This window comes from Lepidochelys kempii, chromosome 1 (genome assembly GCF_965140285.1).
Source record: "Lepidochelys kempii isolate rLepKem1 chromosome 1, rLepKem1.hap1, whole genome shotgun sequence".
In the NCBI taxonomy this organism is placed as follows: domain Eukaryota; kingdom Metazoa; phylum Chordata; order Testudines; family Cheloniidae; genus Lepidochelys; species Lepidochelys kempii.
Genome location: NC_136380.1, coordinates 222,647,171 through 222,661,127, shown reverse-complemented (window position 1 = coordinate 222,661,127; position 13,957 = coordinate 222,647,171). Strand labels below are relative to the sequence as shown.

The following is a 13,957-nucleotide window of genomic DNA, read 5'->3' as shown; positions in this document are numbered from 1 at the left end:
CAGCCAATGGGAGCTGCGGGAAGTGGCGTGGGCTGCAGGGACGTGCTGGCCACCGCTTCCCGCAGCTCCACTTGGCCAGGAAAGGCGAACCGCGGTCACTGGGAGCTATGGGCAGCCGTGCAAATGTAAACAAACTGGTGGCCTGCCAGCAGATTACCCTGATGGGCTGCATGCGGCCCGTGGGCTGCAGGTTGCCCACCACTGCTCTAGGCACTGTAATGCAAATAAATAACAGTAATAAGTGCTAAATATAGTTATTGCTGGTGTTACAAATGATGGCCCCTTTCAGCAAGATTGTTGCCACTAAGTTCATAAATTATAAAGCCAGAAGGGACCACTGTGATTATCTAGTTTGATGCCCTACATAATACAGGCCGTAAGACATCCCTTCAGAAATGTCAGCTATAATCCTAAATTTTAATTTCAAATGATGAGAAGTACCTCCCAGATCTCTCAGCTGGGCAAACAGGACACAGCCTTGCATTTAAGAGTCCATTGAGTATTCAGCTGAGCCTGCCCCAGCTGCCAAACTCTCTCCTTACCCCTCCTCTTCACCTCAGACAAGTGCATATGTAAGTGCATAGGCATATGCAAATGCCTCCTGGGTGTGGTGTTCTGTCCCATCTAGTGGTACTGAGACAACTTAGAGAGAGAGAGACACAGATTAATGAGTCTGCTCTACAACCTTAGCTAAGGGTCATATGGCTTTTAGCTCATGCAGTAGAGGATCATGCACTAAGCTCCGGAGGTCCCAGGTTCGATCCCACCTGCTGACGACTAGGATCTGTCGATGTTACATATAGCCTTGACTTCCTTCCCACCACCCATTGCAATGTCTAAATCCAAACCTTCCTCCATCACGTCATCTTGAATTCTCTCATTGTCCCTCAGATGCCTCTTCCAACTTTCACACCTTCAAGTAGTTCCTTTCCTTCACACAGCATCATGTTGCCTTCTCCTCTATCCCTGATGCTACATCTTCTGCTGGTCTCCTGCTCCCCAGCAAGTGCCCAGATGATTCAGATTCCCCCTTACCAGCTGTGGCACCCACCCATAATCTTCCCCCACAAACACTCAGTCCTAACTTCTTAGCCATCAACATGCATTCACTTTCCAGGTGCCAGCCAGAGTTAATCTGGGTTGAATTGTTACTCTCTGTCAGCTGTTTGGTGGCTTGTGTGGAAGGATTTAGTGGTCAGTGTTCAACTCCCTGTGGACAGGTGTCCCCAAAACCCAGCCTCACTGTTGGTACCTTCTTAGCATCTTCTACAGAGAGGCCAAAGAACAAAGGCCATATTTACAAGATGGGGGACTCTATCTTGGGAAACAGTGACTCTGAAAAAGATTTGGGGGTTGTGGTGAATAATCAGCTGAACATGAGCTCCCAGTGTGATGCGGTGGCCAAAAGAAGTAATGCAGTCCTTGGATGCATAAGCAAGGGGGAGCTCAAGTAGCAATAGAAAGGTTATTTTACCTCTGTATTTGGCACTGGTGTGACCACTGATGGAATACTGCATCCAGTTCTGGTGTCCACAATTCAAGAAGGATGTTGATAAATTGGAGAGGTTTCAGAGAAGAGCTATGAAAATGATTAAAGGATTAGAAAACATGTCTTCTAGTGATAGACTCAAGGAGGTCGATCTATTTGGCTTAACCAGGAGGAGGTTAAGGGGTGATTAGTCTATAAATATCTACACAGGGAACCAATATTAAATAATGGGCTCTTCAGTTAGCCAAGGAAGGTATAACACAATCCAATGGCTGGAAGTTGAAGCTAGATAAATTCAGACTGGAAATAAGGCATAGATTTTTTTTAACAGTGAGAGTAATTAACAACTGGAACAACTTACCAAGGATTGTGATAGATTTTCCATTGTTGACCATTTTTAAATCAAGATTGGATGCTTTTTTCTAAAAGATATGCTCTAAGAATTATTTTGGGGAAGTTCTATTGCCTGTTTTTTATGCAGAAGGTCAGACTAGATGATCACAATGGGCCCTTCTTCTGGCCAAGGAATCTATGAATCCTTCCTCCTGAAAAGGAACTCTGAGAGATAGCTACCAGACTCACAGCAGCTATGGTTGTGTGATTTTTACAGATGTCAAGAATCCTTCACTCAGAGTGCTCTGCCACCAGGACCTTCCCATTTAAGAAAGGGGACATCATTTAGAGCACCAGAACTGTTCAAAACTGCTGCAATAGTACACAAGGAGACAGGGGGTCTGTAAGATATCCAGGACCTATGTTATGTGTAGACTATTATCCACAGTGAGGAAGCACTAAGAAAGAAAGGAAATGTACATATCTGAAAAAACTGACATTGTGTAATGGATTCCCCAATTGGCAGACCTACCCAGGAATTAGTCCGTTTGTTACTGTTGTTTAGTTCAAACTAGTAAATTAGGCCATGGTCCTGCAACTGGCTCTGTGTAGGTACAGATTCACGCTCATGCTGAGTCTCACTGAAGTCAGCAGTGATCTTCTCAGGAGCCAGGGTCTGTCCCTGAGGAGCCAGCTACAGGATCCGGGCCTCAGTTGGAATTGCTATATACTTGCTAAGGAAGTTATCAGCCTGCTGAACAAAAGAGGAGGCTGCTGGATGGCTGAGTCCCAAAACTCAGATTCACAATAACTAGCAAAAGCAAGTAAGGCATTAATCTCCATGGAGAAACCTATTATGTGAAGTAGGAGAACCCTGCATGAAACTCCAATTTTCAGATAAGAGCAAGTTCTCCTTATTTCATTATATGTGTTGCTGTGGCTCTGCACGGTTCCCACACCTCTGCACTGTGCCAGGATGATGAAGATCTTCAATCGGCTGCACAAGTCTATGATGCTTCTGGAATATTTCACCTGTCAGTCCTGGGAGTGGTCTTCAGAAAATATGAACATGCTAATGGCCCAGCTCAGTCCAGAGGACAGGAGAGTAAGTATACCTGTTGCTAAACTGCTCATATTCTCAATCACAGTTCTGTTTACCTCTAGTCTTCCAGCCTATTATATTTGAGTTATGGGTGAGCCTTTGAATAGCATCTTCCAGGGATGGTCAGCATTAAAAACGCTTCCTTGAAAGAAAGAGAAATAATGTATTTCCCCCCAGTTTTGTTAATTAGACTCATACGAGCCTTCAGTTTTGTTTAGGAGGATGTTCTTCTTCTACAATGCAACAAAGAAGGAATGGACCAAGCATTGAAGATGGCAACTCGGTGTTTACTCACCCCACCACTGTTCACTTCATGAAAGGTCTTCTCAATAGCTTCCCACCAGTACTAAAACCCACAACCCTGGGGGACCTTAATCTTGTCCTCTCCACCCTTCAACCCAATGGTAACGTGCACCCTCTCACGTCTCTCCATGACAGTAATCTCCCTCGTGGCCATCACTTTGGCTCCACAGGTCAGCAAACTAGCGGCCATGATGGCTGTCCCCCCTATCCCCACACTTTCACTGTATTTCATAGAGACACGGTTTCCTTGTGACTGCATCTCACGTTCCTCCTGAAGGTGGTCTCACAGTTCCACCTCAACCAATCTATCCACCATGTCTCCCCTGCAGACAAGACCCTCCATTCCCTCAACGTCTGCCATGCGCTAGCATTGTACCTCCACAGAACTTATGCCTTTCGTGTGTCAACAAGACTGTTAATTTCCATTGATGACTGATTCAAGGGCCAAGCCCTCCCCTCCCAATGAATCTCAAAATGGGTATCCAGCTGCATCTGAGAATGCTACACACTTTCCAACATCTCACCGCCTGACTGAATTACAGTGCACTCGATGCAGGCACAAGCAGCCACATCCAGCTCCCTCGCAGATGTCTCCTGGCAGGACATCTGTCGGGCAGCGATGTGGTGTTTAGTACATACCTTCACCATCCATTACACCATCACCCAAGAGACGGCTGAAGACGCTGCAGTGGACCGTGCCATATTGCAGTCTGTGCCTACCTCTTGCATCTTGGCACCCATCTCCATGCTGATCGCTGCTCGATACTCACCCACATTTGGAATACATTTAGGGACCACAACTCGAAGGAAAAGATGTTACTTACCTGTCCAGAGACAACCTGAACCTGCTGATAGTGGGGGGACAGAGTGAGGGCAGTGGCTTCAGCGGATGTTACTGAGTCTGCTCAGTCCTTGTGAGCATGCTCAGTACAAGCCAAGCAGCATTTCTGGAGGGACACATGACCCTGTGTGCCACCTGCCCATATGTCGCCTCTGCCTGTAACTGGAGGTTCTTTGAGATGTGTGGTCCCTATTTGTATTCCAATACCTGTCCTCCTTCCCCTTTGCTTCAGACTGATCTACTCAGTGGTAAGAGTGTCACTGAAGAGGCGTTGACCCGCACAACCTAATATAACCTCACTTGAGACATGAGGTGACTCATGCAAGTGCGGGTCAATGAACACTTCTGCAAAAATCTTTCAGATCCAGCACATGGCACTCATGTTTGGAATACAAATAGGAACCACATATCTTGAAGAACCTCCAGTTACAGGTCAGTAACCTCTTCTTTCCAATGATGTCAATGGGAGTTGGACAGGGCCGTAAGTACATTATTTTAGAAAATAGTACAGTGTCTTAGCCAGAGAAAACATACAGTATGAACAAGTTCTTGTTAGATTTGAGCAGCTGTAGAGCAATAACTGCAGGATGTCAAAATCTAATGTACTCTTTGCTGGTTTTAAGTACTTCTGCACATGAGTGGGGCAGTGAGGGACAGATCAGCAACAGGGCTGAAGGAATACAATGAGCAGACCTAGGATGAGTTTCAAAGTACCTGTGGGGCTGTATCATATACTTGCAGAGAGATGGGGACTCAGTGGTCGAATAAAATTGGTCTAGTTCCTTGTGAAATACTCAGGCAGATCCCCAGTGTAGGAGATGTAGTACAAAGCCTCACAAGTCATGGAACCTCTACACTGTGAATCCAGCTAGGTAACCTTCCTGTTTTCTGTGGCCATACCCAGAATTCTCTTCTAGCTCACAGCCATGCTGATGCCAGTGCTCTTGCACCAAGCTGAAAGGGTTGGGTGGTCTTGAGAGTGAAGAGTTCTTTTCTGCATATCTTCCTTGAAAATGTTTCTGTGGAGTCACATCAGCCATCTTCTTATTCATTCATAAAACCCTGCTTCATAGTTAACAGTTCTCTCTGCAAAGAAAGCACTTCCTCTTTATTCGTATTTGGTTAAGCTGTTTCTTCGCTCTGTTAGACCTACAATCCCCTGAGAGCATTGCTGACACCTTTTCCATTTAAAATCTTGATCTATGAAACTAAATGTCATTAGCAATGCAATCTGACAAGCTGATGTCAAACAACTGAATAAACAATTTCTTGGATTTCTGGAGCTATAGATACTGAGAAAGAATGTAGCTCTGCCCAGCTGAATTACTGACACAGAGGGACCTGTTGATTCAGTGTCTGGTCCATTTATTTTCACTAAAAATATAATCCCAGTATGACACCAGTGAACTGGGACATTTTTCTGATGTATTCTCAATATGCAGTCTCTGTTCTAGCAAGATGGTTTGGTTTTTTGTAGTGACTCTACATTTACAGATAACCACATGCAAGACAGTTGACAGGAAATAACTAGTTTTTTAAGGTCAGAGGGTTGTGAGTTGAAAGCAGAGCCAGGTGACTCTGATGAACAGTAGTATGATAGAGTTGGAGTCATATTTTTTCATTGTACATTTCTTCATTGAATCTTGTGGTTCGGAAATCTTTAGGCTTTGTTCCGAGTGGAACTCAGTTCAAGATCACAGCATGAAGTTGTACAGCTTTACTCTTACTGCAAATCGGACTGTGGCATTTAATTAACTTTCCTTTTCTTTAATTCCAGTTATTCAACTTTGATGTGCGTCAGCTGCATTGGTCGGAATACATTGAAAATTACTGCATAGGAGCGAAGAAATATTTGCTGAATGAGGACATGTCTGGGATTCCTGCAGCAAAGCAGCACTTACGAAAGTAAGCCATACATGGTCAAATGTGGTAACGGCCCCCAGCTGCCTTGGGTAGCTGTATCTAAGGGTTTTTAAGGCAAGGGTTTCTGTTTTAAATTGAATGATACGATTCCTGGGATGAGGACAGGTGAATAGAACCTGTGTCAAGTTGAGAATGATCTCATGTGAGATAAAAATGACATAGCTCCCTATTTACATCAGCTCAGGATCTGGCTTAATATTTCCTTGCCCGTCTTGTGGGAAAAAAAGGGGGGTTGGACTGGCCTCATAGTGCAGCAGCAGCACATGATACTGTCATGGAAGTAGTCAGTCCTCCTCACCAGTGAGTTATTAGTCACACACACACCCCTACCCCTAAAGAGGCAGAGAGGGGTTACAGATCTATTGCTGCAGAAGTTCCAAAGGTTCATTTAGGACAGGAAAAAAGAAAGGCGCGAGAGGCAGCTTTGGATTTTGGGAAACTCCTAAAGGTCGATGACAATTTCCAGGGGTTGTGTAAAACTTTAAAATAGAATCTAGAAATACACTTGTACTGGAGATTGGGGAGATTTTACCCTCACTCCCTGTCTCCCGTTCCCAAATAAAATAGAGGCTTCAAAGTTGGATTTGATATTTTGGAACTAGAACCTATAAAGTTCTAAAACATTCTAAATTAAAGATCTTGGGCTCCTTTTTTCCAATTAAAAAAAAGTGTAAGCCCTGCTCATCTCCTCCAGACCAAATACTCAGAAGTGCCAAAGAACATGCAAACAGGGACAGAGGTACTTCTGGAGGACCAGTGTTATGCCTTTCAAGGAACAGCACTTTGCACTCTGGAAAACACTGGCTGCTGTGAAACTACAAGTGTAAGACAGGCTGTTGCCATTTCTGGGGTGTCACAAATGAATCATGAGTTTGTTGAGTAATTTTTAAAGATTTATATTCCTAGTTTCTAAGTGCTTCTATAATAAATCAGGAACATATAAACTACATAGTAACCCAAATGTAGCATAAACTCCATCACTACCAGTACAAGCCAAAATATCAAAACATAGCGCGCTCACACAGAAGACCAAGCAATCTTGACCAAGCTAGGTCACAGCTAGTTTGCTTTTGTCCTGATCCTCATCTTGGCCAGACACTGGGAAAGTAAGAAATGTGTAGAATTGTAGAATCTGTGTTTGACAAAAAGTAGAAACAGAGATTAATATAATCAGCATAATGATAACAGTTTAGCCTAAATCCTCTCACAATTTCCCCAAATGGCTTGACATTCGCAATAAATAGGGTTGGGGGGGGAGCAGAACCCTGCAAGACCCTGAAAGTGGACCATTGGGGAGGATGAACCATTGCCCGACATTACCTATCTGAGATGTCGCAGCGAGGGAGGAACAAACCCCCTGAAGGAGCATTTTGTAAATCCCTGTAAACGTTCCATAAGCCAGTCACCAAAATCTCATTGTCGATGTTATTAAAAGTTGCTGACACACCAGAGTAAAACATGGACAATAGGACATCTCTTAGTCCATCCCTAGGCAATCGACCACCAATGTTAATTCAGTCTCAGTTCGGGTCTGAAATCAGAATGCATGGAATCAAAGAAATCTGGGGCATGCTGGTGTAGCTGAATCTATCACGTCACTGCATTCATTGCATTATAATTTCTATGCAGGGTCATGTAGGAGGCGGTGGCTTTGGGACACAAAGGAGACACCTGTTCAGGCACCAGTATCCTTGCTAATAAACAGAAAAGGCAGAAGGGCCACATCATTCCATTTTATAAATAAGATCACTTTAAAAGTGTTCTGCAGTGCAGAAATTCCTCTTTAAGTTTGATCCAAAGATGTTAAGGCTGCATCTCAGGGTATTGTTTTAAGTAATTTTTCTTAATGTGCTTCTCTTTTATTTGTCAGGCTAAGGAACATCCAGTATGCATTCAACACCACCCTCCTTGTGATCATCTGGCGCATTTTCATTGCAAGGTCGCAGATGGCTCGCAACATCTGGTACTTCGTTGTGAGCCTCTGCTATAAGTTTCTCTCCTATTTCAGGGCATCAAGCACCATCAGGCACTGAAATAGTCAGTAGCAGCCAAAAGGACCTTCCTCTCCTCTAAACATCTGGGCTTGAAAGTAGCAGGGAATCCACCACCAACAGCTGCCTGCAGTCAATGTGCCCTGTTACTATGATCACAATTATCTTTTTACTAATGCTTTAATATGTGTCTTTCCTCCATAGGACCATGCTAATTTTAAAGCCATAATGGAAGCTTTAGGCATGGGTTGTTCTGGGTCTTTTGTCTAGATTCTGGTGTGCAAGAGGATGGATTAACCAAAGCTGCCATCTTTCCATCCAAAGTCTAAGAGCTAGACACTCTCATCCCCACCTCCCTCCTTAATATTTGCAGATTTTAGTCTTAGAAATTAGGAAAGGAATATGATAAGAAAATATCAAAGAAATGAATCAGTGAGAGGTTTTCTTAAATGCAGTTCACAAATTCTAGCTCAATGAAACCAACTGGGCCAAATACGTTATTAGATTGTGAAACCACATTTTCCATGTCACTCAAAGCTAAGGGAAGTAAGGAAAAGTAAATTGTGGAAGGCTGATGAATGTGGTTTAGATGTCTATCTCAGGTTGCCAAGGACTGATGTTTTCAAGCCCTGATTGATGAGACATACAGAAGCTGTGTACATTTTTTATCAGCATGAACACACACACACAAAGTGACTTTACTATGGAGAGCCATTAGTCTCTCTATAATTTGGCTTCCATTAAAAAGCCCTCTTATCACTTCTATAGCTCTTGCTTGGAAAGTTTGTGTGGCCTGAGAGTTGTTGTATTTATGCTCAACATGAAGGCGAACGCTTGTGCAAACCTTAAACAAAATTAATAAAGGTGTTTTTGAATCAGTCATTTTAAAAAATCACCATGCTTTGAAATTCTGATTTTTGGCAAACATTTCTTTTGTCTAGCTGAAAAACAGCTTGTTACTACCCTTTCAAACTTTCCATATAGTTAAATTCCCCTGAAAATTCATGCACCCACTTTGTTGAAGAAAGTGTAATTAAGCAAAGTTAGTGACAGTGTTTTATGTGGATCATGCAGCCTGATCTTGCTCCCATGGATGTCAGTCTGAGTAATAGGCCCAGTCCTGTTTTCATGGATGACAATAGGCATTTTTCATTGACTTCTGTTGGAGAGGGATTGCGCATATCAGCTTGTTGCAGCTTAGCAGGCGGACAAGGAGTTGCAACTAGGGTCCCATTGAAAGGCTGATTTTTGTACCAAAAAAAGATACATTATTAAGCTTTCAATTTTTAATGATTAAGTCTCATTGACTTTCTTTAAATTTAGTGAATTGACTGAGCATTTGTTAAGATTAAAAGACTTTAAAATTACTCCTTTTTAAAATGTTTGCAAGTTTCCATTCTGTCTGCCCAAACAAGTAACATTGCATCACAAAATGTGATACACAAGGCAGTTTTCAAGGCCAAAAATAGTCAAACGTCTATGAAGTGGCCATTATTTCAAAATTATACCTGCTTCTGACAGTGAAGGCAACAGAGGAAAAAATCATGGCCACAAGCAATATTTTTCTTTTAAAAAGTGAAAAGAACTAGTAAAGTTACCCCTCCTTCCGCATCCTCTACAGGGCCATTTTCCAAATGAGAATAACAGAGTTTAAACAAGTTGCCAAAGGAGGCTTTTAGTGGACCCCAGAATATAGACGCTCCTCCCCCAGCACTCTGAAATGGTAAAACCATTTCTTTTCTCACTAGACCACAGTACCTCTCATACAGATTGCTTCAAGTCTCTGTACTTAAGTCAAGTGTAAAACGGGCTACTAATGCTTAACCACCTTTGTAAGGTGTGTTGAGATCTTAGGATGAAAAAGTGCTCTGTAAATGCAAAACTTTGTTACAAAAGATGGCTATGTAGGACACAGAGGTTCAGTGAGGTGTCTAGCCGGCACTGCATCCTACTGGCTTAGCTGCTGCTTGTGCAATCAGGAGACGTGGTTTTCTAGCCTTGGATCGGACATGTCATGTGCTATGACTCTTCAGCAGTGTTTGAAGTGAAGGTGAGGTGCACTGTACTGGTGTGTATCACTAACATAGCTACCTAGTGAATGCACCTAAATTGTCAGGTCCACATGGAATGCGGCAGGGCTGTCTCTGCAGGATCCATTGTTAGCTAGTCCTGCACCACTCACGCCTTTATTTTACTAATCAGGTGACACGTTCAGCCCACTGATTTAACACACTATCTTCATTTACGGACACACAAGAGAAAATGAAAGGTTAAAAATAAACAAAACCTGGGTCATTCTGAAATCCAAAAAAACTTCAAATAGCTATGGCAATGTTAAATCTTACACTGCCCCCAAAGGACCCAATCCTTCAATCAGATGCACCAGGGCAAACCTTTCAGCTCACATGGAGCTCCATTGAAAGCAGTTGGGCTCTGAACATGTCTGATGTAAAGGATCTATGCCACGCATATTATTTTCAAAGATTCTGAGTTATATTAATCCCCACCATACCTTCTTTTGGCCAGACCTACTTGTGACTGGTCATTCGCATATCCTATATCCACCCCAACCAGTCTCTGTGTCTCCACATGCCTTGAACATGTCAGGACCCTTGTACCTGCATGAGAAGCAGGATGCAGTACATTTCACGCAGGAGGCTGGTGGTACCAAGTTTAAGTTTTTCCAGGCACCTTCACGTTTTGCCAAATGCAACCCTAGCAGGAAAGTGGGCCCTTTCTTTCTCACCATTGAAGAGTAGCAGAGCTGGTTGGGGACATTGCAAAAGCACAACTGTGACCACTTCTTCTTGTTCTGCCCTGCCATCCTCTTAGCCTCATCCACATCTCTGAGGAACTCCAGCATTGGCAGCGAATAGCCCCTGACCTGTGTTGCCTTTCCTGAGTGGAAGACCAGGTTGCTAATTCCTCTAAACCTGCTCATAAGCATGATAAAACTTACATCTTTAATCCTCTCTTTAATGTGGCTCAGAACATCATCTCTGATTGGCTGAGATCTTTCTGTAGACCAGACAAGGTCTCATCAAGGACAACTCTGGCCATGGTGTTCTGGTGCTTATGTTGACCACCTGGTGGAAATTCCTACTGAGCTTAGGCTTGCAGTGATTTTTCCCTGGGCTCCTGAGATCTTTACAACCTCACACCAATGGTCTATGGGACTTTTGCAATGGTCTCCAAACCCTGTGCTCATCAACATACAGCCACTCTCTTTCAGTGAACTCAAAGCCCAGGGGAAGTTCTCTCTAAAAGGAAACAGATGCTTGCTTCTCCTTTCCCTTCCCCCTCCTTTTGACAAAATGAAGCCAAATCCAGTTTAGTTTTTATTTATTTTTAAAAGTTGCAGTTTTAAAGAGGTCCTGTAGGAAATCGTACTTTGGTTCATTGGCATTACACTTGCTGGGCAAATAACTGATTTTTCAGTTTGGTGGCAGTTTTGGAAAAGAAATTGGTTTGGGTCAAGGAATGTGACATTTTTGGTGAATTAAAAAACCCACTGTAGGTCCCTTCTACAGCAGGGATTTAAACCACAGTCTCCCACATCCCGTGTGAGTGCCCCAACCACTGGGCTAAAGAGTATAAGGGAGGGTGGCAAGAGCAACACCACCATCCCTTTCTCTTCCTGCTATGGCCAGAATTACTGGTGTCACATTTGGGACTAGGCTGCATTTTTTGTTGAATAAACCATTAATCAAACGAATTCCATCCAGTGCTGAGTCATAAGTATACACGACTCACCCGGAGCAAAGTTTGTAGAAATTGGCCCATAGCATCTTTATGAGCGGAGGCCAATTGGGCTAGAGATTTTTGCAGAGGCAGCGTGTTTAGTCCTGTGCAAAGCAGTGACTTCACTTTCCTTGTATCTTGTTGACCAATCACAGAGCTACATCAAGCTTCTTTTCACCATGGGTGGGACTCAAGCAATAGCCTAGAGCCAGCCTAGAATCTTCCTTGCTCCCCCGCTGCCCTTTATGAACAAGCAGCTTTGAGGACAAAGCTGGTGGTCACATACTGTACAATCATGACAGATTATTTGCCACAGCATCACAAAACAGGATAGGATCAGTTACCATTTGTACCCAGTGGACTTACCGTGCAGTTACCACCTCATATTGTGACAGAATACTGCAGAGTTGTCATAGTTACTCGGGAAACTAACCTGTGACACGCTGAACCTGATGCACTCCTGTTTTAGTCAATATTATACACGCCTATCAGGCTATAGCTATAAGCTGAGTGGTATGTAGAAGCCATGGAACGCTGAATATTGTTTCATTGTCAAATGATTTCTATGTTATATGGAGTCTGTCATAAGCTGTTAGCTTTCAAATAACAAATTGTATACTTTAAATTAAACTAAATACCCCTGCTAAAAATCCCCCAAATTAATCTGAACATGCCATTTGACTGACAAGTCCATTTATTTCTAAAGAATTTGCTGCAAAATGAGATTTTTCAATACATTTACAGGAAAACTTGACAACCAGGCCACATTTCTTGGGGGCACTTTTGGTCAGCTTTTGCTGCTGCATTAGGTACTTCTCATGATGTTTTCAAGGCAACCTCTGCGGGGCTGTGGGGGGGTACATATCTGTATGCATATGTATACATTTTCAGCACCAATCATCTCACATGACTTCCAGAAACGTTGCAACTATCTGATCTTTTTGAAAGGCCAGGCCATAACCATTTACTATGTGCTTTTCTAAATCAAATTAAGATGAAGTCAAAACCCCCACCCTAATTTCCCAGGTTAAAAAACAAAACAAAAAACTCCACCAGTACTGCTAAATAATCATTCATGAAACCTTATGCAACTTGGAAACGGTGTGGGGGCGAGAGGACTTTTTGTTTGTTTGTTTTTAAATAAACTGCAGCTTCATGATTTAAAGCATGTTGTTGCTTCTCCTACACTGAAGTTTTACTGCAGACAACAAGGATGAACTTGTTGTTCAACTGGGCTTTGTATTCTAGCACAGAATAGATAATATATTGTACATTCCCAGCAAATGTATCAGTAATGATCTTGCTAAATGGTGCTACACCTTGGTAAGAAGGTGGTTAAAAACTTACTTAAGGGCAAATAAAAACGTGTGCATTAGGAGTAATTTAACAGAATTAAAAAAGGTACTATCCCAGTTTCTCAGTTACTAAAGAAAGACATTGTGATATTTTTTCAACGAGTACCATAGAAAATGAAACTGCTTACATATCATTTCTTGATCCCTAACATAATCTTGACAATAGAATGAACCCTCTTTATAGCAAAATATTTACTGTCCCACTACCCAAAGTTTATGTGGTTATAACTGATATTTCTGTACACTTTTCCCTATGAGACAATTTACTGTTATAAATGTTACATTTTTGAATCAGAAACTTCATAAGTAATGTTTTGAGCCCTCAGTGTCAAAGTTGTAAGGTCACAGAATACAAGAACCTCAGCCATAAAATTGCTAATATTAATTTTATGTTATTTTGAACATTTAATAAAATACTTTAAAACAGTTGTTGTTATGCATTAAGCTACTGGAGTTGCTGAGGAAAAGTTACTTACGAGCAATGGTGTTTTTCCATATGCCTCTTCTTCTTCTTCATCATTTCAAAACTTGGGGTGGAAAAGGGTAAGTTTTACAGGGACATAGCTCAAGCCCTCCACCTACAGGATTCAGAAGGCAAAAGGCAGCTAAGGGGGCAATAAAGTGGGGGAAGAGAGAATTTCTACATTTAGCTTGGGACAGAGCCTGGTTTGGGATACAGACACATCCTTATTGTTTTTTTCTAAATGAGTGCCCACCAGACATACTGACAATTTCCACCGGCTGAGGATCTGCCCAAAGCTATCTTAGGTTTAATTTATAAATTAAGGATCTGATTCTCAATTACGCTAGAGTCACTTTGCATCACTCTGGCAACTTAAAGTCAATATAAATATAAATTACTCCCACTTAAAGGTAGGG

The 13,957-nt window shown here is 42.4% G+C and overlaps 1 protein-coding gene across 4 annotated transcripts in view; it reads left to right on the top strand.

The window, feature by feature from the left end:
- FAR2 (fatty acyl-CoA reductase 2) overlaps positions 1 to 13,484 on the top strand; it is a 214,413-nt gene extending 200,929 nt beyond the window's left edge. For all 4 annotated transcript variants that reach the window (XM_073315155.2, XM_073315146.2, XM_073315183.2 and 1 more), the window contains 3 exons: positions 2,798 to 2,927; positions 5,846 to 5,973; positions 7,862 to 13,484. In XM_073315155.2, the coding sequence (XP_073171256.2) occupies positions 2,798 to 2,927; positions 5,846 to 5,973; positions 7,862 to 8,024 (421 nt within the window). In that variant the 3' untranslated portion in view covers positions 8,025 to 13,484. The remainder of the gene's footprint in view (positions 1 to 2,797; positions 2,928 to 5,845; positions 5,974 to 7,861) is intronic.
- Positions 13,485 to 13,957: the final 473 nt, after the last annotated feature.